This window comes from Oncorhynchus gorbuscha, linkage group LG06 (genome assembly GCF_021184085.1).
Source record: "Oncorhynchus gorbuscha isolate QuinsamMale2020 ecotype Even-year linkage group LG06, OgorEven_v1.0, whole genome shotgun sequence".
Lineage (NCBI taxonomy): Eukaryota > Metazoa > Chordata > Actinopteri > Salmoniformes > Salmonidae > Oncorhynchus > Oncorhynchus gorbuscha.
In genome coordinates, this window is record NC_060178.1 from 12,902,744 (window position 1) to 12,929,728 (window position 26,985).

Here is a 26,985-nt window from a genome sequence, read left to right on the forward strand (position 1 = left end):
TTGGAGCTCGGAGCTCTATAATTTCACTGTACTCTGTAATTACATCTGCAACCTTTTACATATGACTATTAAACTAATTTAAATGGATTTATTTTACCTTCATTTAACTAGTCAGTTAAGAACAAATTCTTATTTTGAATGACGGTCTAGGAACAGTGGGTTAACTGCCTATTCAGGGGCAGAAGGACAGATTTGTACCTTGTCAGCTCAGGGGTTTGAACTTGCAACCTTCCGGTTAGCAGTCCAACACTCTAACCACTAGGCTATATATATATATATATATATATATAAAAACAACATGTTTTTGGATTGCCCCGGTCGAGACGCATTTAATGGTACCAGTAACAATTTACTTCTTCTTCTGTGGATTTTTTATGGCGGTTGGCTACCAACTTTAATGTGCATTACTTCCACCAAATGGACTGGAGTGTGGACCAGATACAGGGAAGGTCTAAATCCTACCCAATATTCTCATCTCCCTAAGGAAACTAAATACATAATTAAATACTACATCCCCTGAAGATTTCCCCAGCAGGTCACTTAATCTTGGCTCTTCAACCACATGACTCCTCAAATCTAATAACAATCGCTCCCTTTCTCACATATTTCTGCTACTGAAATAGAACATGTTCCACTGTCTCCATCTCCTCCTGACTATGATCACACCTCCCAGTCGGATGGTTCACACCAATTTCAATGTTCTATCGAGCCTTGTGTGTCCCAGTCTCAGCCTTGTGATTACAATTTCCTCCCTTCTCTCTCGGCCTGTCGACCTTCCTGCCCCAGCTTTCCCTGAATCTTATACAGGTGTCTTCCCTTTCCCTCCCTGCCCCAGCTTTCCCTGAATCTTATACAGGTGTCTTCCCTTTCCCTCCCTGCCCCAGCATTCCCTGAATCTTATACAGGTGTCTTCCCTTTCCCTCCCTGCCCCAGCATTCCCTGAATCTTATACAGGTGTCTTCCCTTTCCCTCCCTGCCCCAGCTTTCCCTGAATCTTATACAGGTTTCTTCCCTTTCCCTCCCTGCCCCAGCATTCCCTGAATCTTATACAGGTGTCTTCCCTTTCCCTCCCTGCCCCAGCATTCCCTGAATCTTATACAGGTGTCTTCCCTTTCCCTCCCTGCCCCATTCCTGAATCTTATACAGGTTTCTTCCCTTTCCCTCCCTGCCCCAGCATTCCCTGAATCTTATACAGGTGTATTCCCTTTCCCTCCCTGCCCCAGCATTCCCTGAATCTTATACAGGTGTCTTCCCTTTCCCTCCCTGCCCCAGCTTTCCCTGAATCTTATACAGGTGTCTTCCCTTTCCCTCCCTGCCCCAGCATTCCCTGAATCTTATACATGTGTCTTCCCTTTCCCTCCCTGCCCCAGCTTTCCCTGAATCTTATACAGGTGTCTTCCCTTTCCCTCCCTGTTCCAGCTTTCCCTGCATCTTATACAGGTGTCTTCCCTTTCCCTCCCTGCCCCAGCTTTCCCTGAATCTTATACAGGTGTCTTCCCTTTCCCTCACTGTTCCAGCCTTCCCTGAATCTTATACAGGTGTCTTCCCTTTCCCTCCCTGTTCCAGCTTTCCCTGAATCTTATACAGGTGTCTTCCCTTTCCCTCACTGTTCCAGCTTTCCCTGAATCTTATACAGGTGTCTTCCCTTTCCCTCACTGTTCCAGCTTTCCCTGAATCTTATACAGGTGTCTTCCCTTTCCCTCACTGTTCCAGCTTTCCCTGAATCTTATACAGGTGTCTCCCCTTTCCCTCACTGTTCCAGCTTTCCCTGAATCTTATACAGGTGTCTTCCCTTTCCCTCACTGTTCCAGCTTTCCCTGAATCTTATACAGGTGTCTCCCCTTTCCCTCACTGTTCCAGCTTTCCCTGAATCTTATACAGGTGTCTCCCCTTTCCCTCACTGTTCCAGCTTTCCCTGAATCTTATACAGGTGTCTTCCCTTTCCCTCACTGTTCCAGCTTTCCCTGAATCTTATACAGGTGTCTCCCCTTTCCCTCACTGTTCCAGCTTTCCCTGAATCTTATACAGGTGTCTTCCCTTTCCCACAACTCTTGTTTTTAACCACTGTTTTTATAAACCCCTTGGCTTCTGCTTTGCTGATGGACAATTCCATGTCAACATTAGGATGTTTAAGAGCTCGGCGATGACATCCACCTCCTCATTCCCCTCTACTCCCACATGAGCTGATATTCATCACAAATACCCTATCTATCACCAAATACAAACACTGCAAAACCTCATACAATACATCCTGTCTGCTCCAAAACACAAAATAATTTAAGCACATCAGTGCTGCACAGGAGTCAGAGCAGATAACTACTCTGTCTGGCCTCACCTCCTCCACCCACTCTGCAGCCAAGAGTTTGACCATCAACGCCATTGTGTAAACAGATAAATGATCTGTTGCTCTTTTTGCCACTTCCACCTTAAACTCAGCAACACTAAAAGCTGCTCCTGTCCTTCCTGTTTTAGGGTCCTTAGATCCATCTGTGAATACTCAATAATGTATAGTATTATTGTCTTCTTAAAGTTCACTTACAACTGAATCTAGGCCTTCCTCAACAGCTCGTACCCTCTCAAGTACCCTAGATCTATTACTGGCTGAGGGAGCAACCGAGGTGTGATAACAGAAAGTAGTTCACCTTATCTCGCACGAAAGTTTGTTGCTGTCGACATCACATGAGCCTCTCTGAGCCAATGGCAATTTAGCAGGCACGCTTCTGAAACTAGGCGGTGTAGTACCACTTAGATCCACTGGGTGGCAGTATAATGCACCCCATTGGAAGAACGGCAGCGAGCTGAAACCAGCCATATGTCAAATGTATGGTTTCTAGTAATAAAATAAAAAAAGTACAGGTGTAGTTTTTTAAATCGATAAACAAAGTTTAAACAGCCTAGTGCCCGCCATACATTTTTGTCAGCTCGATACTGGCTAGTAACTCAAAATCATGTATTAACAGTGACTCGCCTTTGTGATGTTCTGTGTTTTCATTTCAACAAACTCACCAGTGTTTTTTTACATAATATTTTTCTATATAAATTAGCATATCTATTTATGGTCAAAGATGATCTACTTGATATGTTGGCATATCGATGTTATTATATTATTTTATCCACATCTTCCCACCCCCCTAGCAACAAGGGTTTCTTGTCAGTCCCCTTTTTTTGCGGCAATAATCGTCTGATTTATAAATAGATTCAAGGAGCTGTCATCATTAAGTAACATAGTAGATAGGAAGCATTGAATATTTTACATTCATGCCCTTCGAAATGAATTTTGTAACTTAGTCCCAAAAGCATTTACCTGCAGGGCACTCCCACGTCATATGAATGAATGTGCTTATCTGATTTGGAGGACACAGTCTGTGAACAAATGTCCAATGTATAACTTGATGGTTCAGATTATGGGATGTCAAGGTAATGTTTTTTACCTTGGTATCCCATAATCTGTTCAAATTAAAGGGTTGTTCATATTCGCTTAGATTTGTGGACCATACTATTTTAATGTCTATCTCAGAATATGAGCTTTCCAATAGTTGTTTACATATTATAGAGATCAGTCCTGTCGGGAGCCCAGATAAGTTATTTATAAATTCCATCATTGGATGGTTCTGTAGTTGGGGTTCCCAGCATAGATACATTGTAAATATATAAAAAGGAGTTGCCTGGTAATGTGTGTCTTTCAAATCTTGGAATATTCTAAAACCATTAGTCCATGACATCGTCAAGGTTACGGATTCCACATTTAGACAATTTGAGGGATGCAAAAGGCTGCCCTTCAGATCACAAGACATTATTGGTAAATATTGGAGTACTGACATGTCATTTTGATTCCCAGTTACATTGTTTATCAATTTATCACCAAATAGAGATTGTGTCAACAATAATTAAACCGAAGCATAGTGAGCAATAAGAGGACCAAAGCATAATGTACATTGTTTAAGGGATATATCAGTGGAGACCACCTCATCCAGGGCAATAGGAGACACCATATTTCTCTCCATACTCCGCCAGTGGGGCGGAAGAATCTCGTCTAAACCAGTTTAGGACGTCTTTCCCTCTTTATATGTTTGTTCATTTTATTCAGAATCACTCATTAGCCATATTCATTTTGAAACACTGTATTTCACCCAAATAGCCAGAAGAGGGAGACAAGGGAGGCATTGAACTACAGAAATGCAGCCGTGGCAATATATTAATTGACAATAGATAAACTACCAGTTAAATATTATTTGTCAATAATAAATGTGTAGCTATACGCTTTATTGATACTTAGTAAGTTCATAGAATAAGTTGATTAATACATTGTTGTTGGTTGTGGTGCAGAAGAGCAGCACAAAAATGTTCCCTCTACAGGTGGCTAAGGATTTGGCCACCTCCATGTAGATGCAATTTGTCTTTTTCCCCTGCCCCGCTACAAAGTTTCTCCCTGCAGGCTGTCACTGAGTCTGACGTGCTAAAGGAAGTCCTGAAACTTGACCCCAAAAACCATCTTGATCAGATGGGTTTGACTCTTTCTTCTTTAAGGTTGGTGCCCCTATCATCGCCAAGCATATTCTCTGACCTTTTTAACCTGTCTTTCCTTTCTGGGGTGGTTCCGATTGCATTGACGGCAGCCACAGTCTGTCCTTTATTTAATGGGGGAGATCAAGCTGATCCTAACTGTTATAGGCCTTTTTCTATTTTACCCTGTTTATCAAAAGTGTTGGAAAAACTTGTCAACAATCAACTGACTGGCTTTCTTGATGTCTCTAGTATTTTCTCTGGTATGCAATCTGGTTTCCGCTCAGGTTATGGATGTGTCACTGCAACCTTAAAGGTCCTCAATGATGTCACCATTGCCCTTAATCTATTTTTATTGACTTGGCCAAAGCTTTTGATACGGTTGACCATTCCATTCTTGTGGGCCGGCTAAGGAGTATTGGTGTCTCTGAGGGGTCTTTGGCCTGGTTTGCTAACTACCTCTCTCAAAGAGTGCACTGTATGAAGTCAGAACACACTGCTGTCTTAGCCGCTGCCTGTCACCAAGGGAGTACCCCAAGGCTCAATCCTAGGCCCCACACTCTTCTCAATTTACATCAACAACAACAGCTCAGGCAGTAGGAAGCTCGCTCATCCATTTATATGCAGATGATACAGTCTTATACTCAGCTGGCCCCTCCCCGGATTTTGTGTCAAACGCACTACAACAAAGCTTTCTTAGTGTCCAACCAGCTTTCTCCACCCTTAACCTTATTCTGAACACCTCCAAAACAAAGGTCATATGGTTTGGTAAGAAGAATGCCCTTCTCCCCACAGGTGTGATTACTACCTCTTGAGGGTTTAGAGCTTGAGGTGGTCACCTCATATAAGTACTTGGGAGTATGGCTAGACGGTACACTGTCCTTCTCTCAGCACATATCAAAGCTGCAGTCTAAAGTTAAATCTAGACTTGGTTTCCTCCATCATAATTGCTCCTCTTTCACCCCAGCTGCCAAACTAGCCTTGATTCAGATGACCATCCTACCCATGCTAGATTTCGGAGACGTTGTTTATAGATCGGCAGGTAATGGTGCTCTCGAGCGGCTAGATGTACTTTACCATTCGGCCATCAGATTTGCCACCAATGCTTCTTATAAGACACATCACTGCACTCTATACTCCACTGTAAACTGGTCATCTCTGTATACCCATCGCAAGACCAACTGGTTGATGCTTATTTATAAAAACCCTCTTAGACCTCACTCCCCCCTATCTGAGATATCTACAGCAGCCCTCACCCTCCACATACAACACCCGTTCTGCCAGTCACATTCTGTTAAAGGTCCCCAAAGCAAACATATCCCTGGGTCGCTCCTCTTATCAGCTCGCTGCAGCTAGCGACAAACAAACACTCAACAAACACCCATGTTGTGTTGCTACCATGCTGTGTTGTCATGTGTTGTTGCCTTAGGTCTCTCTTTATGTACTGTAATGTTGTGTTGTCTCTCTTGTTGTGATGTGTGTTTTGTCCTATACTTTTTATATTTTTTATTTTCAATCCCAGCCCCCGTCCCCGTAGGAGGCCTTTTTGGTAGGCCGTCATTGGAAATAAGAATTTGTTCCTAACCGACTTGCCTAGTGGTTAGAGTGGGTAGCCTAGTGGTTAGAGTGTTGGACTAGTAACCGAAAGGTTGCAAGTTTGAATCCCCGAGCTGACAAGGTACAAAATCTGTCGTTCTGCCCCTGAACAAGGCAGTTAACCCACTGTTCCTAGGCCATCATTGAAAATAAGAATTTGTTCTTAACTGACTTGCCTAGTTAAATAAAGGTTAAAAAATAAAGGTTAAATATTTCTTCATAATATTATTATATCAAAGTGGCAATAAATACACATTCTAAAGGCTTTACATTATAGCATCATCTAACAATAGATTTCAGTGGAATTAAAATCTGTCAGAAGAGGAAATCAAATGCATCTTATCAAACGTTTCATTTATAAAGTCAACATTTGCCAGAAAACATGTGCTGTATGACTCCCAGTGGAAATCTGAGCCTGAATTTTTGTGATGGAACTGTGTGAGAACAAGGTTGATGTCTGTAAGAAACTCAAAGTGATTGAGACACAAGACACAGCTTTGAGATATGGACTGACTCTGGATAATGCCTCTGTACTGTCAATGTAAAAACAACCTACAGTGGGGCAAAAAAAGTATTTAGTCAGCCACCAATTGTGCAAGTTCTCCCACTTAAAAAGATGAGAGAGGCCTGTAATTTTCATCATCGGTACACTTCAACTATGACAGACAAAATGGGAAAAAAATCCAGAAAATCACATTGTAGGATTTTTAATGAATTTATTTGCAAATTATGGTGGAAAATAAGTATTTGGTCACCTACAAACAAGCAAGATTTCTGGCTCTCACAGACCTGTAACTTCTTCTTTAAGAGGCTCCTCTGTCCTCCACTCGTTACCTGTATTAATGGCACCTGTTTGAAATTGTTATCAGTATAAAAGACACATGTCCACAACCTCAAACAGTCACACTCCAAACTCCACTATGGTCAAGACCAAAGAGCTGTCAAAGGACACCAGAAACAAAATTGTAGACCTGTACCAGGCTGGGAAGACTGAATCTGCAATAGGTAAGCAGCTTGGTTTGAATAAATCAACTGTGGGAGCAGTTATTAGGAAATGGAAGACATAACCACTGATAATCTCCCTTGATCTGTGGCTCCACGACATTTAAACGTGTTAACCCACCCCGTGGGGACAAAATGATCACAAGAATGGTGAGCAGAAATCCCAGAACCACACGGGGGGACCTAGTGAATGACCTGCAGAGAGCTGGGACGAAAGTAACAAAGCCTACCATCAGTAACACACTACGCCACCAGGGACTGAAATCCTGCAGTGCCAGACATGTCCCCCTGCTTAAGCCAGTACATGTCCAGGCCCGTCTGAAGTTTGCTAGAGAGCATTTGGATGATCCAGAAGAAGATTGGGAGAATGTCATATGGTCAGATGAAACCAAAATAGAACTGTTTGGTAAAAACTCAACTTGTCATGTTTGGAGGACAAAGAATGCTGAGTTGCATCCAAAGAACACCATATCTACTGTGAAGCATGGGGGTGGAAACATCATGCTTTGGGGCTGTTTTTCTGCAAAGAGACCAGGACGACTGATCCGTGTAAAGGAAAAATGGGGCCATGTATCGTGAGATTTTGAGTGAAAACCTCCTCCCACCAGCAAGGGCATTAAAGATGAAACGTGGCTGGGTCCAAACACACCGCCCGGGCAACGAAGGAGTGGCTTCGTAAGAAGCATTTCAAGGTCCTGGATTGGCCTAGCCAGTCTCCAGATTTCAACCCCATAGAAAATCTTTTGAGTGAGTTGAAAGTCCGTGTTGCCCAGCAACAGCCCCAAAACATCACTGCATGGAGGAATGGGCCAAAATACAAGCAACAGTGTGTGAAAACCTTGTGAAGACTTACAGAAAACGTTTGACCTCTGTCATTGCCAACAAAGGGTATTTAACAAAGTATTGAGATAAACTTTTGTTATTGACCAAATACTTATTTTCCACCATAATTTGCAAATAAATTCATAAAAAATCCTACAATGTGATTTTCTGCCTTGTTAAAAGTTCATTTGTGTAATTTCATTCCTTCTTAATGTGTTTGAGCCAAGCAGTTGTGTTGTGACAAGGTAGGGGTGGTATACAGAAGATAGCCCTTGGTAAAAGACCAAGTCCATATTATGGCAAGAACAGGTCTCAAATAATCAAAGAGAAACGACAGTCCATCATTACTTTAAGACATGAAGGTCAGTCAATCCGGAAAATGTCAAGAACTTTGAAAGTTTCAACAAGTGCAGTCGCACAAACCATCATGAGTTATGATGAAACTGGCTCTCATGTGGACCGCCACAGGAAAGGAAGACCCAGGGTTACCTCTGCCACAGAGGATAAGCTCATTAGAGTTACCAGCCTCAGAAATGGTCAATTAACTGCCCCTCAGATTACACCTCACAGAGTTCAAGTAGCAAACACATCTCAACATCAACTGTTCAGAGGAGGCTGCGTGAATCAGACCTTCATGGTCAAATCGCTTCAAAGAACCCACTACTAAAGGACAGCAATAAGAAGAAGAGACTTGCTTGCTCTAATGAGTCTAAATTTTAGATTTTTGGTTTCCAACCGCCGTGCCATCCGTTCATGCAGAGTAGGTCAACAGATGATCTCTGCACGTGTGGCTCCCACCATGAAGCATGGAGGAGGAGGTGTGATGGTGCTTTAATGGTGACACAGTCAGTGATTTATTTTGAATTCAAGGCACACTTAACCAGCATGGCTACCACAGGATTCTGCAGCGATACGGCATCCCATCTGGGTTGTGCTTAGTGGGACTATCATTTGTTTTTCAACAGGACAATGACACAAAACACACCTCTAGGCTGTGTAAGGGCTATTTGACCAAGAAGGAGAGTGATGGGATGCTGCATCAGATGACCTGGCCTCCACAATCACCCGACCTCAGCCAATTGAGATGGTTTGGGATGAGTTGGACTGCAGAGTGAAGGAAAAGCAGCCAACAAGTGCTCAGCATATGTGAGAACTCCTTCAAGACAGTTTGAAAGGCATTCCAGGTGACTACCTCACGAAGCTAGTTGAGAGAATGCAAAGCTGTCATCAATGCATGGCTACTTCGAAGAATCTAAAATATTAAATATATTTTGATTTGTTTAACACTTTTTTGGTTACTACATGATTCCATGTGTTATTTCATAGTTTTGATGTCTTCACTATTATTCTACAATGTAGAAAATAGTACAAATTAAGAAAAATCTTGAATGAGTAGTGTCCAAACTTTTGACTGGTACTGTATCTAAAGGTCAACTGACTGGTATTTAGTGTCGCTATGAGATGATTGTAAAACATTATGATGGTTCCTAACTATATGCTCATAACTGCGTCATAATTTATCAAAACAATGATTATCTTTGTAAAAAATGAAAAGGTGCATGTCAGTCACTGAGCTAAAACAGACACCTCATGTAACCCTGTAACAACATACATGGATGTTTATTACATTAAAACACCATGAGGCTCACCTGCCCATGCCTCTGTCTGTGTATCTGTCTGTATCAGACACAATAGCTTCTGCTGTGTTGCGTCAGGCATGGGAGGTAGGAGGATAATTAGGACCCCAGAGATGCCTCTCTACCACGCAAGAAGCAATAGCAGCAGACATGCTGCAATCCCCTGCAATCCTTTCACCACTCCGCCATGCGCCGCCGTTGCCTGCCGTTGCCTAGAAACAGGGGTCAAAGACCACCATGGCTACAGATACCCTGAAAGAGTGATGCATGGGAGGTAGGAAGATAAGAGCGAGAGATGCTGAGGAAAAGAGAGAGATGCTGAGGAAAAAGAGAGATGCTGAGGAAAAAGCTAGAGATGCTGAGGAAAGAGAGTGGTGCTGATTGAGAAACAACGAGAGGGAGAGAGAATGAGAGGGACAATGTCATTCTCTCTCCCTCTCTTGTTGTTTCTCACTCAGCATCACTCTCTCTCTCTTTTCCTCAGCATCAATCTCTCTCTTTTCCTCAGTATCACTCACATGAGAAGGACAACGGGAGACTACATATCTTCATCGCGATCTGCTACCCAAAACAACACCTCACTGCAACAGTAGATAAAAGGTTAATTTAAGTGACTAGTTGACTTAAGGTAGGATAGAGTAGAATTGAGCATTCATTAGTGACATACAAGGAAGCCTATCCTCTAATCTGATGGATCTGTAGCTCCTTATAAGCTTCTCAGCAGAACTGTGTCTCAGAGCAACGGGGGATACATTAGGCAGTACGACTGGGTTTGGTGTGGTGCTGACTGAGTGCAACACATCAAAACACTCAACAGGAAAACATTTCACCGAAGCATCGGTCACATGAGTCACCTGCTGGGAAGCATTGCAAAGTCATGTCAGCAATTGCACACCTTTACACCATCCTGCTGGTGGCTTCATGTAGTGTGAGTGTGTGTGTCAAGGGGACATGCTAATTGATTTCTTCTCCAGGGAAGTAATTTCATCATACTTTTGTTTTTAACTCTTGTATTACACAATGCTTGCAGTACAGTCTCTCTGAGCATGGATGCCGTCTCGAAGGGTGGGCAGGAGGGGTGTAAATAAAATAAAGTTAATAAAGGTGTGAATGAGAGGGATAGGTGAAAATACATTAAATACACAAAAGTATGTGGACAAATCTTCAATTTAGTGGATTTGGCTATTTCAGCCCAGCTGTTGCTGACACGTGCATAAAATCGAACACAGAAGCCATGCAATCTCCATAGACAAACATCGGCAGTAGAATGACCTTACTGAAGAGATCAGTGACTTTCAATGTGGCACCATCATAGGATGCCACCTTTCCAACAAGTCAGTTCGTCAAATTTCTACCCTGCTAGAGCTGCCCCAGTCAACTGTGCTGTTATTTTGATGTGGAAATGTCTAGGAACAAAAACGGCTCAGCTGCGAAGTGGTAGGCCACAAAAGCTCAGAGAACAAGACCACTGAGTGCTGAAGTGGGTAGCGCGTAAAAACTGTATGTCCTCGGTTGCTACACTCACTACGGAGTTCCAACTGCCTCTGGAAGCAATGTCAGCACAATTACTGTTCGTTGGGACCTTCATGAAATGGGTTTCCATGGCTGAGCAGCCGTACACAAGACTAAGATCACCATGCGCATTGCCAAGCGTCGGCTGAAGTGGTGTAAAACTAGCCGCCAGTGGAAATGCGTTCTCTGGAGTGATGAATCACACTTCACCATCTGGCAGTCCAATGGACAAACCTGTGTTTGGCGGATGCCAGGAGAACGCTACCTGCCCGAATGCATAGTGCCAACTGTAAAGTTTGGTGGAGGAGGAATAATGTTCTGGGGCAGTTTTTCATGGTTCAAGCTAGGCCCCTTAGTTTCAGTGAACGGAAATCTTAACGCTACAGCACGCAATGACATTCTAGATTATTCTGTGCTTCTAACTTTGTGGCAACAGTTTGGGGAAGGCCCTTTCCTGTTTCAGCATGACAATGCCTCAGTGCACAAAGCCAGGTCCATACAGAAATGGTTTGTCTAGATTGGTGTGGAACAAACTTGACTGGCCTGCACAGAGCCCTGACCTCAACCCTATTGAACACCTTTGGGATGAATTGGAATGCCGATTGCGAGCCAGGCCTAATTGCCAAACATCCGTGTCCGACCTCACTAATGCTCGAGGCTGAATGGAAGCAAGTCCCCGCAGCAATGTTCCAACATCGTGTGGAAAGCCTTCCCAGAAGAGCGGAGGCTGTTATAGCAGAAAAGGGGGGACCAACTCCATATTAAGGCCCATGATTTTGGAATGAGATGTTCGACAAGCATGTGTCCACATACTTTTGATCATGTAGTGTAGGTAGGTGACTAGGTTTATGATGTGAATTGTGGAGAATTTTTAAGGGAGTGCAGTGAGTTATTCAGGAAAATACAGACATCCTGGTATGGTGTAGGTTAAAACTGACATGTTTCTCTGTCACTGACTCATGCAAGTTCTATAAATTACATTTTTATCTCCAGAGTTGTGAACTTTCACTCCACTGAACACACCCCAGGTGACCACACAGTGCTTGCTTTGTAAGCACTTCACAATGCTAAGGCGGAGACAGAAAACCTAATGGTTTTACATGTCATGGCTGTGCCGACAAAAGGCATTGAATCTAAATGTGACAAAGGGCTGGACTCAATCTGTATCGCTGAAGCGTTATAGATTGCATGATCGAAATGTAAAAGTAATTTCTGATTGAGCCAACATATGCAGCCTTTACCATGAATGCAGTATCCGCTAACAGAGGAACGTTGCCTTTAAATTTCAATCACGCTTTAACGCTGAACTTCAGCGATACAGATTGAATCCAACCCAAAGTCCATATCATTAGTCATTGAAGTTATTGACATGAAGTGACTTCTGTGTAATACAATGACAGACATATAGGTTTGGTTGACCCCACACAAGTGTCAAAGTATATACTCCTAATATTGTAGCTACACAGCAAATTGGCCAGTGTTACCTAGTGTTGATTTTCAGTGTTACATTTCTAGTGTTGATTCAGGTGTTAAATTAACACAGTGGTAAATTAACCCCATTGTTGGTGTTAACCAGAGTTGAACCAAAACCACTTTCATCAACATATTTCCCAGCATGCTCTATTGTAGGTTGATTTTTAGAGATGTTTGTTTCAATATCTATGTTTTTGCATGTACATTGTTTAATTAATCTTGTACAACTCAAATATAAATAACATGCATTTTTCTAAACTAATCAAATCTGTTACTTGGACTTACTGCACCCATTATTGAAATGGTTGTACCAGTTTAGATGGTTTAGGTAGTCTCATAACATATTCTTCCCAAAAGTTTAGTGATGTGCATTTTAAAAGTATTTTGGATGAGTTGCATCATTTGACTCGGCTCATCATTAACCACCTAGAACACATAAAACAGTAATAGGATCTAACTCGTAATTCTGACAAGATCCATGACAACATTGAAACACTCAAATGTAATACCCAAAAAGTAAGCTACAATTGTCAGATCATGACATGCACGATTTAATGTACTGCAAAAATAAGTGTGGACCAGAATGAAGCGCTCTCCCCTCTATTTACCGTTTCTGCAGTGGGGATTCACAATCTTCAGATAATTCATTTGTAACTTTTTTGCAGATAATGGTTGTTTAAACTCAAAAAGCAATAGTAGCCGTATGGAAATCAGGGATCCGAATGAACGGCTCTTTTACCGATGCGATTCGGTTCCCAACGTTCACCAAAAAGAGCCCCTCAAAGTCTTATTCGTTCGCGAACAATCCATCACTGCTTCTCAACCCGGCAGTCACAGCTTCCCAACCCGGCAGTCACTGCTTCCCAACCCGGCAGTTACTGCTTCTCAACCCGGCAGTCACTGCTTCTCAACCCGGCAGTCACTGCTTCCCAACCCGGCAGTCACTGCTTCCCAACCCGGCAGTCACTGCTTCCCAACCCGGCAGTCACTGCTTCCCAACCCGGCAGTCACTGCTTCTCAACCCGGCAGTCACTGCTTCTCAACCCGGCAGTCACTGCGTCCCAACCCGGCAGTCACTGCTTTCCAACCCGGCAGTCACAGTCGTCCTGAATCCAGGCTGCTGGTGAATAAAAACAAACATATTGGATATCCACACGGGCTGGATTCCAATAGGAATTACACATTTTGTAAGCCATCATAATGCAATTGGTATGCCTGAAAACCATCAGTTTCAGGCCACTGTATAAAGGCAAAACTAGGCTCTCAAATAAGGCAATTTTTAATTGCATTGCGTTTAAGAATTTAATTTGAATAATAACATATTTGCTTAGGATTTCACTTGAAGGGCACAGGAACGAACATGTGTGAATGAATGTAACTAAGTCTCTGTCACTAACAAATAGTCATGGTGGGGTAAATACAACTTACTTGTGGCAAGGTCCTCTGGGAAATACGCAAATAAGGCTTTACACAAACCAATCATTTACTTTAAACACTGGAAAATTTGCCGTGTATCTAACGTTTAGCCCTTATAGCTAGAATGTTGAAATATGCAAGGGAGAGAGACTGACAACGAAGTCACCGCTGGTTGAGTCACGAGTCATCAAAAAACATGACTTGAATCCAAGTCTAGTCCCAGTGCTGGTACCACAACAGCTTTCCAGTAAAATAACCACACCAACAGAACGTATCCTGATTCCTCACGTAACTGACATGTAAAATCAGTCACTTAGTTGTGTCTTTTCCAAAGTCCTAATCGTGTAAAAGTCGAGATTCAGTCTTTTGAACGTTACACTGCTCAGAGATGCACAGAATCTATATAGCATTCAAAGTGGGTGAATCCTTCCTATAACCTGCTTAGGAACATTCAGAATGTGTTAAGATGAATAGAGACAGTCCATTATGATTATGGTGTGAAACAAGGTTTTATTTATTAACTACGGTATGATCACAAATACCATCTGCTAATAATAATAATTAGAGTTCTAAATACATACCTGGATTATGATGAACATTTCAAAACTGATACAATTCAAACACTTAAAACATTCACAATAAAAACAAGCTCCATAGGGCATGAATAAATTACATAGCTGGATCAATGAGTAAGGCATACAAAAAGTACATTACATACAAGATTAAAAACTATAATAAATATAAAATCAGTGCAACAGTCACTTGAGTGTTTTGAGGTACAGTGTGGGTAACATTTGATGCCAAATCCTATTGGCCTAGGACCACCTTTGTTCTAATGGACCTAAAAACATGTGTTGCACTGCAACCAGTCAAAAGTATAATAGAAAACGATGGAAAAACATTTATGTTCGGAGCTCTTGGACCAGAGGTGTGGCTGATGTTGAAATGCTAAGCAGATTGGCCCAGATCTTCTCTCTGTGAGACTGACTGAAGCAGTAGTCAATGGTCTGCTCTGCATCCTGGATCCTCCTTCGGAACCGGCCTCGGTCTCGGGCTAGCTCCTCCCAGGGTCCTTTGCGAGACACATGCCTAGCGAAGGGCCAAGTACGCATCACGTGGACCTGAACAAGTGGTGAGAACCGCACCTAAAACATACAAAACAGGTGTCAAGAGTCAGATAAGGTCTTCTTCAATCGCACATTATTGTAGTTAAGAATATAACAGAATGGGCAGTTTTAGTTCCATTTAAATATTCTAATCCATTTGTGTTAAAAAGAGCATTTGACTGGAGTGTCAGACTGACTCACAACACCAATTAACTGGAAATGAACTCTCTGCTGACTCGTATCACATGACAGGGTTAGTCATGACAACCTCTGTTGTTGCTAACCAACCATAAACAAGGGCTTGGGTGAGTGCTTATGAGGCAGAAGTGTCATATTGACTGACCTCACCATAAACAATACTATAAGTGACATGACCTATTTGTAATCACATACATTGGTTGTTAATACCAAGTTTTTCTGAGTAAATTGGTGGTTCTACCATCCTAACATTCAGTTCCTAATATTCAAGTAGTGTGAACTGGATTTCTTGTGTGTTCATTGTTTAGCTAATATGTCAAGTTTGAGTTATAAATAGCCCATTTTTAGTTGTGTATGTTTATATGGAGGATGTGATAGTGGTACATCATGTTTAAGGTGGTAACGCTAGAACTAGGACTATAGACTGAGGGATGTAGAACACTGAGAACTATAATAACCTTTTTTAGAGGATGGATGTCCTTGTCTTCCTGTGTTACTTTAGCTTCAGGTCTCCTCCAGGGCACCAGCGTAGTAGCTGGGTGGCAATGCTGCTTCCGCGGTCTCTTGGGTAGACAAGGCTTTGTGGGCCTGGTTGTTTGGGGGTTTTTGGTCCCCCTCTGCTTAGCCTGGCCGAGTGGTGTCTCTGTGGGGCAGCTATGTGGAGTAAGTGGGTCTTTAGTGCTGAAGCCAGGTGGTTCTGTCGTTTTCGGGGATCTCTGGAAGCAGGCACGGAAGTTCAGAGGGTGGTCAAGGTCGTCGTTTTGGGAGAGGGACATCCATAGATGTTGCTCCTCATCATCCTCAGAAGAGGAATGGCCCACACTCTCCCTCTCTGTGTCAGAAGAACATGAGGTCATGACTGAGGCCCCTTCAGCCTCCTGGAAGTGTGTAAATGTTTTGTCTGTGTGAGGGACTGAGCTGACTACAGATGCCGTGAAGCACAGGGGGTTATATGGGTCGGTGGGGCTGGTGAAGAGCTCCCAGAGCCTCTCACTCTCCTCTTTGTCCAGGTCTGCGCACGAACCTTCAGAACTGCCCCAGCTGCTTTCACTATCTGAACGGCTGCTCCAGAAGTTCACGCCACCGCAGGTCTCTTGAAGTTCTTCGCCGGGCCTGCTGGATAAGTTACATTCGAGGCGGCTCCCAACACAATCTTCATTTTTTCTTTCCCCCATATTGGAGCAGCTTGAAATGCAGGCGGAGAAAGATAGAGGGTTGTAGGGGTCGCTGGAGATGGACAAGGACTCCCAAAGTGCTTTACTGTCCTCGCTGTCAAACTCACCCATGTTTCGGTCAGCCTCCTTTCCCCAGTTAAGATCCATATCATCTTCAGTGGTGTCATGTTTGGGTTTGAAGCCAAACACTTTCTCCTTGTTCTTGCAACACATTTCATCCGAGCTGGAGCTGCTGTCAGTGCTGCTCATAAACAGGTTCCAGTCACCTGGAAAGCCCAGTTTCCAGCTGGGGTGGAGTCCAAGGCAAAGTCCATCTTCGCTATCCATTGTGGCGCGGGACACAAAGTCATCCACCAATCCGCAGCACAGCTCCTCAGCCCGTAGGCTGGACAGAAGGGACCCTGCGTGGGGATTCCCAGAGAAAGAATCACCCACGTCCCCACAGAAATTCGATAGGGGGTTAGAGCCAGCAAGCATGACACTTTCTTCACTGTCAAACAATGAGGAGAAGAGGAAGGAGTCGGCTGGATTTGATGCCGTGGTCATGTGCTGGACGTGTTGACCAGTTTCATCCGTGATTCTCAGGTGAACTTCAAATCTGAACATTTGGAAAACTGTTAAAAAGAACAAAACAAAAAGATTAGGCTCACAATAAATTCACCAAAAATTGCCCTCTTTTTTCCCCTGATTAAACCAGACTATGAATTTAACAATGAACAAAAATGACAATATTATGGCAACAGTAGTTCCATTTGTTACTTTTTAACGTCACTAGTACATTCTGTCCGTGTTCTAAAACGTAAGCCACCGATATATTGTTACCAAAGATAGTACAGCAGGGTTTAGAAACTGAGTGTTACTGTCGCCTGTTGTACTGTAACAAAACACAAGTTAGTAGTCTGACCAGGGCCACATACAAAATAAACACTTGAGGTTTCTGTTGCATCAAATTACCTGCCAAGAAGCTGTAGTAAATGACATGGACCAACACCCGTAGTTGTTCCCACAGTACGGTCAGTACGTGCTTGGTCCACGGTAGAAGCGCCATACCCCCGTCGCCAAACCTCTCCATCGCAGTTCGATGAGAACCCTTCCTAAAATCAACACGTGATGCCATTTTTTCTTGAGCGATGTCCATGATCCTATGAATTATTCTCACGTATTCTGATATTCCTCGTCCAAAACAAATAGATTATTCTCCGTCGTCAGTTGTCGTACTATACGAAAAGGCTTCATTTTCACCAGAATGTATTTCTTTCCACCTATATAAAATCTCAAATGTTTATTAGTGGCGCCATATTTCCAGTCGTTCTTGTTGTAGCTAGTAGAGTGAATGTCAAATGATTGCGACACTGCCCTACTATAAACAAGTCGTGTCGTCATAACATGATGTGATTGGACAAACGAGTCGTGTCGTAAAAACATGCGATTGGACCAAGTAAGTGTCAGTTACACCCAAGTACCCAATTGTAGACACTGCCTCTGTTTTAGTGACGCACTGAAAGTGCCCGTAAATTCCCGTTTACCCCTTTCGGTCAGTGTGAATTTCAATTGAAGACCGCACAATAACAAAGACAGCTTTCACTATCCATTTCATGCCGAAGTGTTATTCAATGGTGGGCTTCATAAAGCCAAACAAACTATTCTCAAACATTTCCTCTTCAAATAAAGACAAATTAATATTTGAATGCAAATTCTTTATTTCTCCAAAACGTGATGATTATGCCACCAGAGCAGAAGCTGTTGACGACTCACTGTAGAACAGAAACAGATGGAAGTGATTAGAAATAGGAAAACACAAGTCTACTTTTATAAACCAAAAGTTTAACACAAAACAACCATGAGGAAAATACATAACTGCTTTGCATTTTAATACCCAACATTAATCCAGGAAACCACACTTTCATTTCAAGGCTTTACTTTAAAATCCTAAATAATTACTCACTTTCTAATCATTTATATCTGACCCCAGATCAATCTGAATAAGCTTATGTGAATCAAATGAATAGAGTACTGGAAATCCCAGGAACTAAACCATTGGTTGGAGTGTTTATACAATACTGTGAAGGTGACTGGAAGAGTTGACACAGTGCAGCCACTCTGCTAATTGACCTCCAAAGTTCCTCTGGCACAAAATGTATCTCATCTCTTACAGAGCAGGACTGTGAATTGTGCAGGATGAATGGCATAGACAGTGGCTTGATACCGTAATATAATGTGATTTATCAGGGGTAAAACATTTCCCTGACAGAGGTTTTGGGTACATACTACTTCCAGTTGGGAGCAACTACTCTCCTGGTCTTATAGTAACGGGCCAGCCTGTGGATCCTGCTCTCGGTGAGGATCAGGCGGAACTTGGCATCCTTGTCCTGCAAAGAACACCGGTACAGATATTAGCATATCTAGAAACAAAAATCTTGACAATCGATTCTTGAAGAGCGTGAACATGACTCCTCCACACATGCAGTACAAAAACACCCGGCCAAGAAGGGAGTGTGCAGTCCATGATATGGCTCAAAATATGCTGTAAACATACTATATATCTCTAGAAACACACACACACACAAAAGTATGTGGACACCCTTTCATATTAGTGGATTCAGCCACAACATGCAATCTCCACAGACAAACATTGGCAGTAAATTGGCCTTACTGGAGAGCTCAGTGACTTTCAACGTGGCACCATCATAGGATACCACCTTTCCAACAAGTTAGTTCATTACATTTTTGCCCTGTTCGAGCTACCCGGTAGACTAAGCTCACAAAAATCGTGTCTTCATTTGCAACACTCACTAACAAGTTCCAAACTGCCTCTGGAATCAACATCAGCACAATAACGGTTCATCGGGAGCTTCGCATAATGGGTTTCCATGGTCGAGCAGCCACACACAAGCCTACAATCAGGCGCAATGCCAAAAGTTGGCTGAAGTAGTGTAAAGCTCGCCGCCATTGGACACTGGAGCAGTGGAAAAGCCTACCTGCTCAAATGTATAGTGCCAACTGTAAAGTTTGGTGAAGGAGGAATAATGGTCTGGGGCTGTTTTTCCATGGTTCGGGCTAGGCCCCTTATTTCCAGTGTAGGGAAATCTTAATGCCACAGCACACAATGACATTCTAGATGATTCTGTGCTTCTAACTTTGTGGCAACAGTTTGGGGAAGGCCCTTTCCTGTTTAAGCATGACAATGCCCCAGTGCACAAAGCGAGGTCCATACAGAAATGGTTTGTCAAGATTGGTGTGGAAGAACTTTACATGTTTACATCGGTTGGCCTACTTTGCCAATTGTGAGATGGGGGTCACATCGACTATCGGATGTTAGAGTAGCTAGCTAGTGCAGCACACAATATTTGGTTCAGAGAAATAATAATGTATAAAATACATTACAGTAACCTGGTTATTGTTTTAGACTCAAAATGGGGGAAATAGTTTGGAACAGAAAGTGAAAATTGAGCATTCTTGTTGGACAAGCTTCAGTAGTACCCTTTTCGTTTCAAAATGTATGCTATGTTTGTGTGTGTAATGAACGCAACACATGCATTCTGGTTCTTTCAAAAACCTGCTTGACATCTGGATACATGTCTTGTGTAGCTCATTCCCAAAAACATGTCCCCTTACTCTTCCATAGATTTAGGAAAGAGCGCCGTCTAGTAGTTTCTACCCCATAACGTTCAATTCTATCAGATCGATGGAGTGACTTGAGGGCTTGAAGGGACAGCTATCTGAATACAATGCAGCATAAGTAAAAACAAACCTCCAAACCCTTGTAGTAAAAACTGATCAGTCATGACTAGATTTCACCCATCAAATACAACAAGTGTAGACCTTACTGTGAAATCAAGCCATATTAAGATCAGCCATTAGCCTACAAGGAAGGACACTTTTTTAAAATGTTATGTGAGCTTGCTCACCTTTCTGTTCCTCTCCAGATGCTTCCTGACAGCCACAGCCTTCTTGATGAGGTGATACAGGTCCTCTGGGAGGTCTGGGGCCAGGCCCTTGGTCTTGAGGATCCTCAAAATCTTGTTGCCGGTGACAAAGCGCACCTGGGCCACACCGTGGGAATCCCTTAGAATGACACCTGGACACAGAGGGGGAGGAAGGAAAGGTCAGAGTCGACTGGACAGTCAAGAGAAACGACCTATATCAAGGCTGGATGCCTGTCTGGCATAACAAGGGCGTCTGCCTATGAAGAAACGGACAGGCACCGGAGCTAGCCAAAATCCAGCTTAACAACAAATAGATATTAATCGCTCTCATTCATGGACTGTCTGCTAGAGGAACATTTTTGCTGTTACTAACATGAATACTTAGTATTGATAGATTTTATATTGAACAAAAATATAAAACGCAACACGCATGTTATGAGATGCCATTATTATTATTTTATTTTTTAAATACGCATAAAATGTTTGGCATATCAAGAAGCTGATTAAACAGCATGATCATTACAGGTGCACCTTGTGCTGGGGACAATAAAATGGCACTAAAATGTGCAGTTAACACAACACAATGCAGATGTCTCAAGTTTTGAGGTAGTGTGCAATTGGCAAGCTGACTGCAGAGCTGCTGCCAGAGAATTGAATAATAAATTCTCTACCACAAGCTGCCTCTAACATAATTTTAGAGAATTATGCAGTACATCCAACCGGAGTACGTGTAACCATGCCAGCTAAAGACCTTCACATCCAGCTTCTTCACTTGTGGGATCATGAGACCAGCCACCCAGACAGCTAATGAAATTGTGGCTTCGCACAACTGAATAATTTAGTTACAAATCGCCAGGAACGGACTCAAGGAAGCTTATCTGTGTGCTCGTCATCCACACTGACTGCAGTTTGGCGTCGTAACAGACTTCAGTGGACAAATGCTCACCTTCAATGGCCACTGGCACGCGGGAGAAGTGTGCTCTTCATGGACAAATCCCAGTTTCAACTGTTCCAGGAAGATGGCAGACTGCGTGTATGGAGTCATGTGGGCAAGTGGTTTGCAGATGTCAATGACTGAACAGGGTGCCCCATAGTGGTGGTGGGGTTATGGTATGGGAAGGCATAAGCTATGGACAACGAACATAATTGTATTTCATCGACGGCAATTTGAAAGCAGCGAGACCGCGATGAGATCCTGAGGCCCCTTGTCGTGCCATTCATCCCCCGCCACCACTTCAGTTCAGCATGATAATACACGGCCTCATGTCGCAAGGATCTGTACACAATTCCTGGAAGTTGAAAATGTCCCATTCCCGCATTCTCACCTGACATGTCACACATTGAGCATGTGTGGGATGCCCTGGATCGACATGTACGATGGCCTGTTGTAGTTCCCGCCAATATCCAACAGCTTTTTACAGCCATTGAAGAGGAGTGCTACAACATTCCTCAGGCCAGAATCAACATCCCGATCAACTATGTGAAGGAGACTGGTTCTGATCCAGGCATCTGTGACCAACAGATGCATATCTGTATATTCCCAGTTATGTGAAATCCATATCAAAGGGCCTAATGAATTTATTTAAATTGACTGTAATATGAATTGTAAGTTGTTGCGTTTATATATTTTTGTTCAGTGTATTTGCTAGTAAAATAAATAAAAAATAAAAAAACATGACAGGGATATATATCACAAAAAAGTCTGACGTATTACCAGTGTGGTCCCAGAACTGGATTAGACCGTTTTTCTTTTAATGAGTCCCATAGCGCGGCGCACGTTGGGCTAGGCAGTCATTGGAAATAAGAATTTGTTCTTAACTGACGTGCCTAGTTAAATGCAGGTTAAAATATAAATATATTTCTATATTTGTAACTACGTTATGGTCAACATGGGCTTTGAGTTGATGTGATCATTTGTTCCACTCAACAGCACCGTTATATAAAAAGGTTTTAGATACTCTTGAATATATTAAGAGTCTCTGGTGCAGTATTGGTAGACATCTCTAATATAAGTAAAATAATAATAGTACCTGGGGGCTGAGTCTATAGATAATAACTCTATAGAACCGACAAAGCTGAGTTAATATGACAATTCTCTACAGATAACCAGCCTAGCTAATATCCAGTTAAAGACCCACTATGCAGAAATCGCTCCTCCATTTCCCGGTTGCTAAAATTCTAATAGTTTGCCTAATTTCAGTTTGTGACAAAATAAGCAAGTATAGTGTTGAGAATCATTGTACCATCGAAATCGCTGTGAAATATATTTTCGTTTAAGAAAAATATTGTATTTTCAGCTGTTTGAAGCCAATGTACAAAACCAAAGGACGCCGAATAGAAATTGCGCACTTGGAACCAATCTACTGCTTCTTAAGACTTGCTTTCAATGACAGATCTGTAACTCATTTCTATATGAATTTGGTCATGTCCCCCAAAAAGTTACATACTGCAGCTTTAAGAGTGATTAACACAATGCTTAGCATATTTATACGTTTCCCTTTTCTGTATGCATGATTTCCAGTGTTCTTACTATAATTTGCTCTGGATAAGAGCGTCTGCTAAATGACTTGGAACGTAAATGTTTAGAGAACATTTTGTACAATCTAATTAGAATTTAAGCACCTGTCTCCAAGAGCCCAGTTAGACATTTTATGTAATTCTGTGCTGGAGGTGTTCTCCTTGAATTAAACCAGATTGATAATATCAATACAAAAAAATCAATGACAGCTCTACTTTTGTGTTAATTCCTATTACACTTAACCTTACCAATCTGAGAGGGGGTCAATCCCTTTTTGGCTAGCTTGAAGATCTGTTCCTTGACATCATCAGAGGCCAGCTTCAGCCACTGGAAGAGAAGACCATAAGAGTATCACCTCACACAACCCAAACTCAAAACGGATATGAAAATGTTCCTCAATCCAGGACTTGAGTCGAAAAAGGCTATTCCCGATTATGCGTCAACTCCGAGGCAAATCAAATGTAGCAAAATACATTTAGTTTATTCATAAACAGCTTTCCATCTCCAAGCTAATGCTAAAGCAGGCCAATGGAATCCCAAGTGTGATGCATATTGTTGGGATGAAAAGCTGCCGTAGGAATCTTGGAATACAATGGGCAGGCTGCTTTAGCATTAGCTACCTAGCTAACAGTTGGAATGCAGCGCTTTTTTAAAGAACTAGGCATATTTTTTATACTTTATTTGCCGCTTTTTGTTGCACTGTTCTAAAGCATTTTGCAACAATGTGCGACTATTGAATACTCCCCGGGACTGAGGAACCTTTTCATATCCATTTAGAGTCAGTGTCCAGCGAGCAGATCAGGAAATGACAACAGTAGGTATGTGGTGTTCGCACACACGGTTACATATTGCTATTGGCTACATACTCACCAAATACAGAAGCATTTCAACCAAACTTAACTTGTCGATAGTTCATTCTAGTTTTGGAAAGTGGCTTAAACTCCTGTGGCTAGCCACCCATGATAACCAGGCAGTCATTTCATTTCTTTTTTTGCACCATGCACAAATTACATTTGAGTAATTTAGCAGATGGGCTTATCCAGAGTAACTTACAAAAGCAATTCGAGTTAAGTGCCTTGCTCAAGGGCACAATGGCAGATCTTTCCCCTAGTAGGGTCAGAGATTCCAACCAGCAACCTTTCGGTATCTGGCCTAACACTTAACCGCTAGACTACCTGCTGCCCCCCAAAAAACATACTGCCATCGTCTTTCCCAAATATCATCTCGTTGATCAAGAGGAGTAGGTAACGACTCATAATCCAAGTAGCACTGTTACATGCAGTACTCTGGGTTGGTCTCATTTGTGACACACCATAGCGAAACGTTGTCACAGAAAACACTTTGCAACTTGACATAAAAGCGGTTGTTCTTAAACAGTAGTTGAGGTTTATCGGCATCGCTCTGCTGCCCTGCTTCAAAATAATTGCCACGAATGAATACACCCACCTTGATCTATGAGAAGAGTTCGAAAAGAGATCAGATGGCGAGAATTCAGAAAGTATCGCCAAATTTAAATCTGATTAAATTGGACTGCAACAGGTAGGTGTCGAGTCACCTTATTTACTTACCCGTCTTATGTAGATAGTAGACACTAGTTGCCTACATCCACTGGTATAGTAAACAGCAGACCAATATTGACCCAACAATATTGATGAACCGTTATACTTACAGTGGGGACACTTCGCCTGTACGGCAACGCCGACTGGGACAAGCCCTTTCTGCAACAATAATTATATTAAATGTATAAGTAAACTGTGACTGTAAAAAAAGTTGCAAAAAAGTTGAGTGCGGTGCAATTCATTGGATACAAAATAAATGAACCAACTGACGTGGCAATAGCGAGATAGCTAAATCTGTCAAATACTAACTAACCAATGGCTCTATTTTAGACAATACGACAAAAAAAATGTAACCAGGGCGTAGGCCTGACTAACTCATAAACCAGTGATAAAAATTGAGTTGTGGATCCTTTAGCTTGTCGACTTCACATCCGACATGATTATGAAAGCAGTGAAGTTTGTTGGCTAACTAACATTAGCTTGCGGCAACTAGCTTATTGCTGGGTAGCTTGTTCAAATCAATTAATTGGAACTGGGGAAATTTCGACGTTTCAATGTGGATGTCATGTGTACACAATATATTCTCATTGTATAAATGGTAAATACATGTAATTTAGACACTTTAGTACGTAGAAAATAAAGCTTTACCCTGGAGCATGCATGCGACCCATAATGGCGGTAGAGGAAGAGAGGACTTCCGGCCGACTGAAAGGACGACTTTGTGTCTGTGTGGGGAAATGACGTCAGATGTTCTTGAGTAGATGGCCACAATCCTGAATTTCATAACAGATATTGGATTTCCAAGTAAAAATATGTTGCATTTAGGGACAGATTTCAAATATTTATTTTTTGTCAATAACGACAACAAAAAACACTGTATTCTTACAACTATTTCATAAGTTTATACAACTGTAACCCCTAGCTTTTTCTTTTTCTTTTAGGAACTTTAACTTTTGAAAGTCAATTCTTGTGATTTAAATTTTATTTTTATTTTTTTACTTTTAATGCTATTTAATGTTTTTTTTCATAATATAATTTTATTTTTGGGCTGTAATATGGAAAGAATGCTTGTCTATCTATACTCAACAAAAATATAAACAACATGTTTCATGAGCTGAAATAAAAGATCCCAGACATTTCCCATAAGCCAAAAACGCTTACTTCTCTCAAATGTTGTGCACAAATCTGTTTTATATCCCTGTTATTGAGCATTTCACCTTTCCCAAGATATTGCATCCACCTGACTGGTGTGGCATATCAAGAAGCTGATTAAACAGCATGAGTATTACACATGTGCACCTTGTGCTGGGGACAATAAAAGGCCACTCTAAAATGCACAGTTGTCACACAACAAAATGCCACAGATGTCGAGGGAGCGTGCGATTGACATGCTGACTGCAGGAATGTCCAGCAGAACGGTTGCCAGAGAATTTGTTAATTTCACTACCATAAGCCGCCTCCAACGTCGTTTTAGAGAATTTGTCAGTACGTCCAACCGGCCTCACAACCGCAGATCACGTCTAACCACGCCAGTCCAGGAATTCCACATCCAGCTTCTTCACATCCGGGATTGTCTGAGACCAGCCACCGGACAGCTGATCAAACTGTGGGTTCGCACAAACTGTCAGAAACCAGCTCAGGGATGCTCATCAGATTTCTGTGCACAATTCCTGGAAGCTGAAAATGTCCCAGTTTTTCCATGGCCTGCATACTCACCAGACATGTTGCCACCCATTGAGCATGTTTGGGATGCTCTGGAATGAAGGGTACAACAGCGTGTTTCAGTTCCCTCCAATATCCAGCAACTTTGCACAGCCATTGAAGGAGTGGGACAACATTCCACAGGCCACAATCAACATCAGGGTCAACTCTATGTGAAGGAGATATATCACGCTGCATGAGGAAAATGGTGGTCACAGCAGATACTGGATTTCTTATCCACGCCACTACTTTAAAAAAAAGGTATCTGTGACTAACAGATGCATATCTTTATTCCCAGTCATGTGAAATCCATAGCTTTGGACCTAAGGAATTGATTTCAGTTGACTTTCCTTATAAATCTTAAATGGTTGCATATTGCATTTATATTTTTGTTATGTTTAATAAAATGTTAAAGGCCAGTGGGCCTGTCTAATTTGAGGTTTTTACTGCAAAATTAGAATTGTCTGGCTAATAATGGGGGCAGAGGAAAGAAAATGGTCCGATGTGTTAAATGCATTACATTGATTGATTGGAGTCATTGAATCCCTCTTGGATTACCTGAGGGGAATTGATCAAATCTTTAAACAATTGACTGGAGTAAATTGTATCCAAAAACAATTGATCCTTGATTGCAATACAGTTTTGAAAACCTTGAACACTCAAATATAATTTAAAGAATTTGACAAATACAAAAAGGTACACTTACTGTTAGCTGTTTTAGCACCGTTTTCCACTGAGGTTTTGTGGAACAGCATCGAGCCAACATTTTTCTGAGTTCCTCCCAAGTTTCCATAGTTAAGGTAAATGTGCCATGCAAAAAAATACCTCTGTGGGAATCTGT

General features: G+C 42.1%; 2 protein-coding genes across 2 annotated transcripts; both read right to left on the reverse strand.

Annotated features, from left to right (window-relative positions):
• Nucleotides 1-14,457: 14,457 nt before the first annotated feature.
• LOC124037556 lies at nucleotides 14,458-17,987 on the reverse strand. The gene is made up of 3 exons (XM_046352369.1): nucleotides 17,395-17,987; nucleotides 15,724-17,054; nucleotides 14,458-15,106 (listed from the first exon to the last, which is right to left on the reverse strand). Exons 1-3 carry the CDS (start codon nucleotides 17,576-17,578, stop codon nucleotides 14,864-14,866), a joined length of 1,758 nt encoding a protein of 585 aa, XP_046208325.1. The 5' UTR covers nucleotides 17,579-17,987; the 3' UTR covers nucleotides 14,458-14,863.
• A 135-nt stretch (nucleotides 17,988-18,122) lies between these two features.
• On the reverse strand, nucleotides 18,123-25,201 carry LOC124037559 (40S ribosomal protein S13-like). Its single transcript, XM_046352371.1, has 6 exons — nucleotides 25,092-25,201; nucleotides 24,554-24,602; nucleotides 23,133-23,211; nucleotides 20,349-20,518; nucleotides 18,709-18,809; nucleotides 18,123-18,194 (listed from the first exon to the last, which is right to left on the reverse strand). The coding sequence occupies exons 1-6, from the start codon at nucleotides 25,112-25,114 to the stop codon at nucleotides 18,161-18,163; spliced, it is 456 nt and encodes a 151-aa protein (XP_046208327.1). The 5' UTR covers nucleotides 25,115-25,201; the 3' UTR covers nucleotides 18,123-18,160.
• Nucleotides 25,202-26,985: the final 1,784 nt, after the last annotated feature.

Coding starts and splice junctions, on each gene's coding strand:
- LOC124037556 (XM_046352369.1), bottom strand. CDS start 17,578: ATGGACATCGCTCAAGAAAAAATGGCATCACGTGTTGATTTTAGGAAG. Junction 17,055..17,394: donor TTACTACAGCTTCTTGGCAG/GTAATTTGATGC, acceptor TCTTTTTAACAG/TTTTCCAAATGTTCAGATTT. Junction 15,107..15,723: donor ACATCCATCCTCTAAAAAAG/GTTATTATAGTT, acceptor TGTATGTTTTAG/GTGCGGTTCTCACCACTTGT.
- LOC124037559 (XM_046352371.1), bottom strand. CDS start 25,114: ATGGGTCGCATGCATGCTCCAGG. Junction 20,519..23,132: donor ATTGACCCCCTCTCAGATTG/GTAAGGTTAAGT, acceptor CTCTGTGTCCAG/GTGTCATTCTAAGGGATTCC. Junction 18,195..18,708: donor GTTGCTCCCAACTGGAAGTA/GTATGTACCCAA, acceptor TCTGTTCTACAG/TGAGTCGTCAACAGCTTCTG.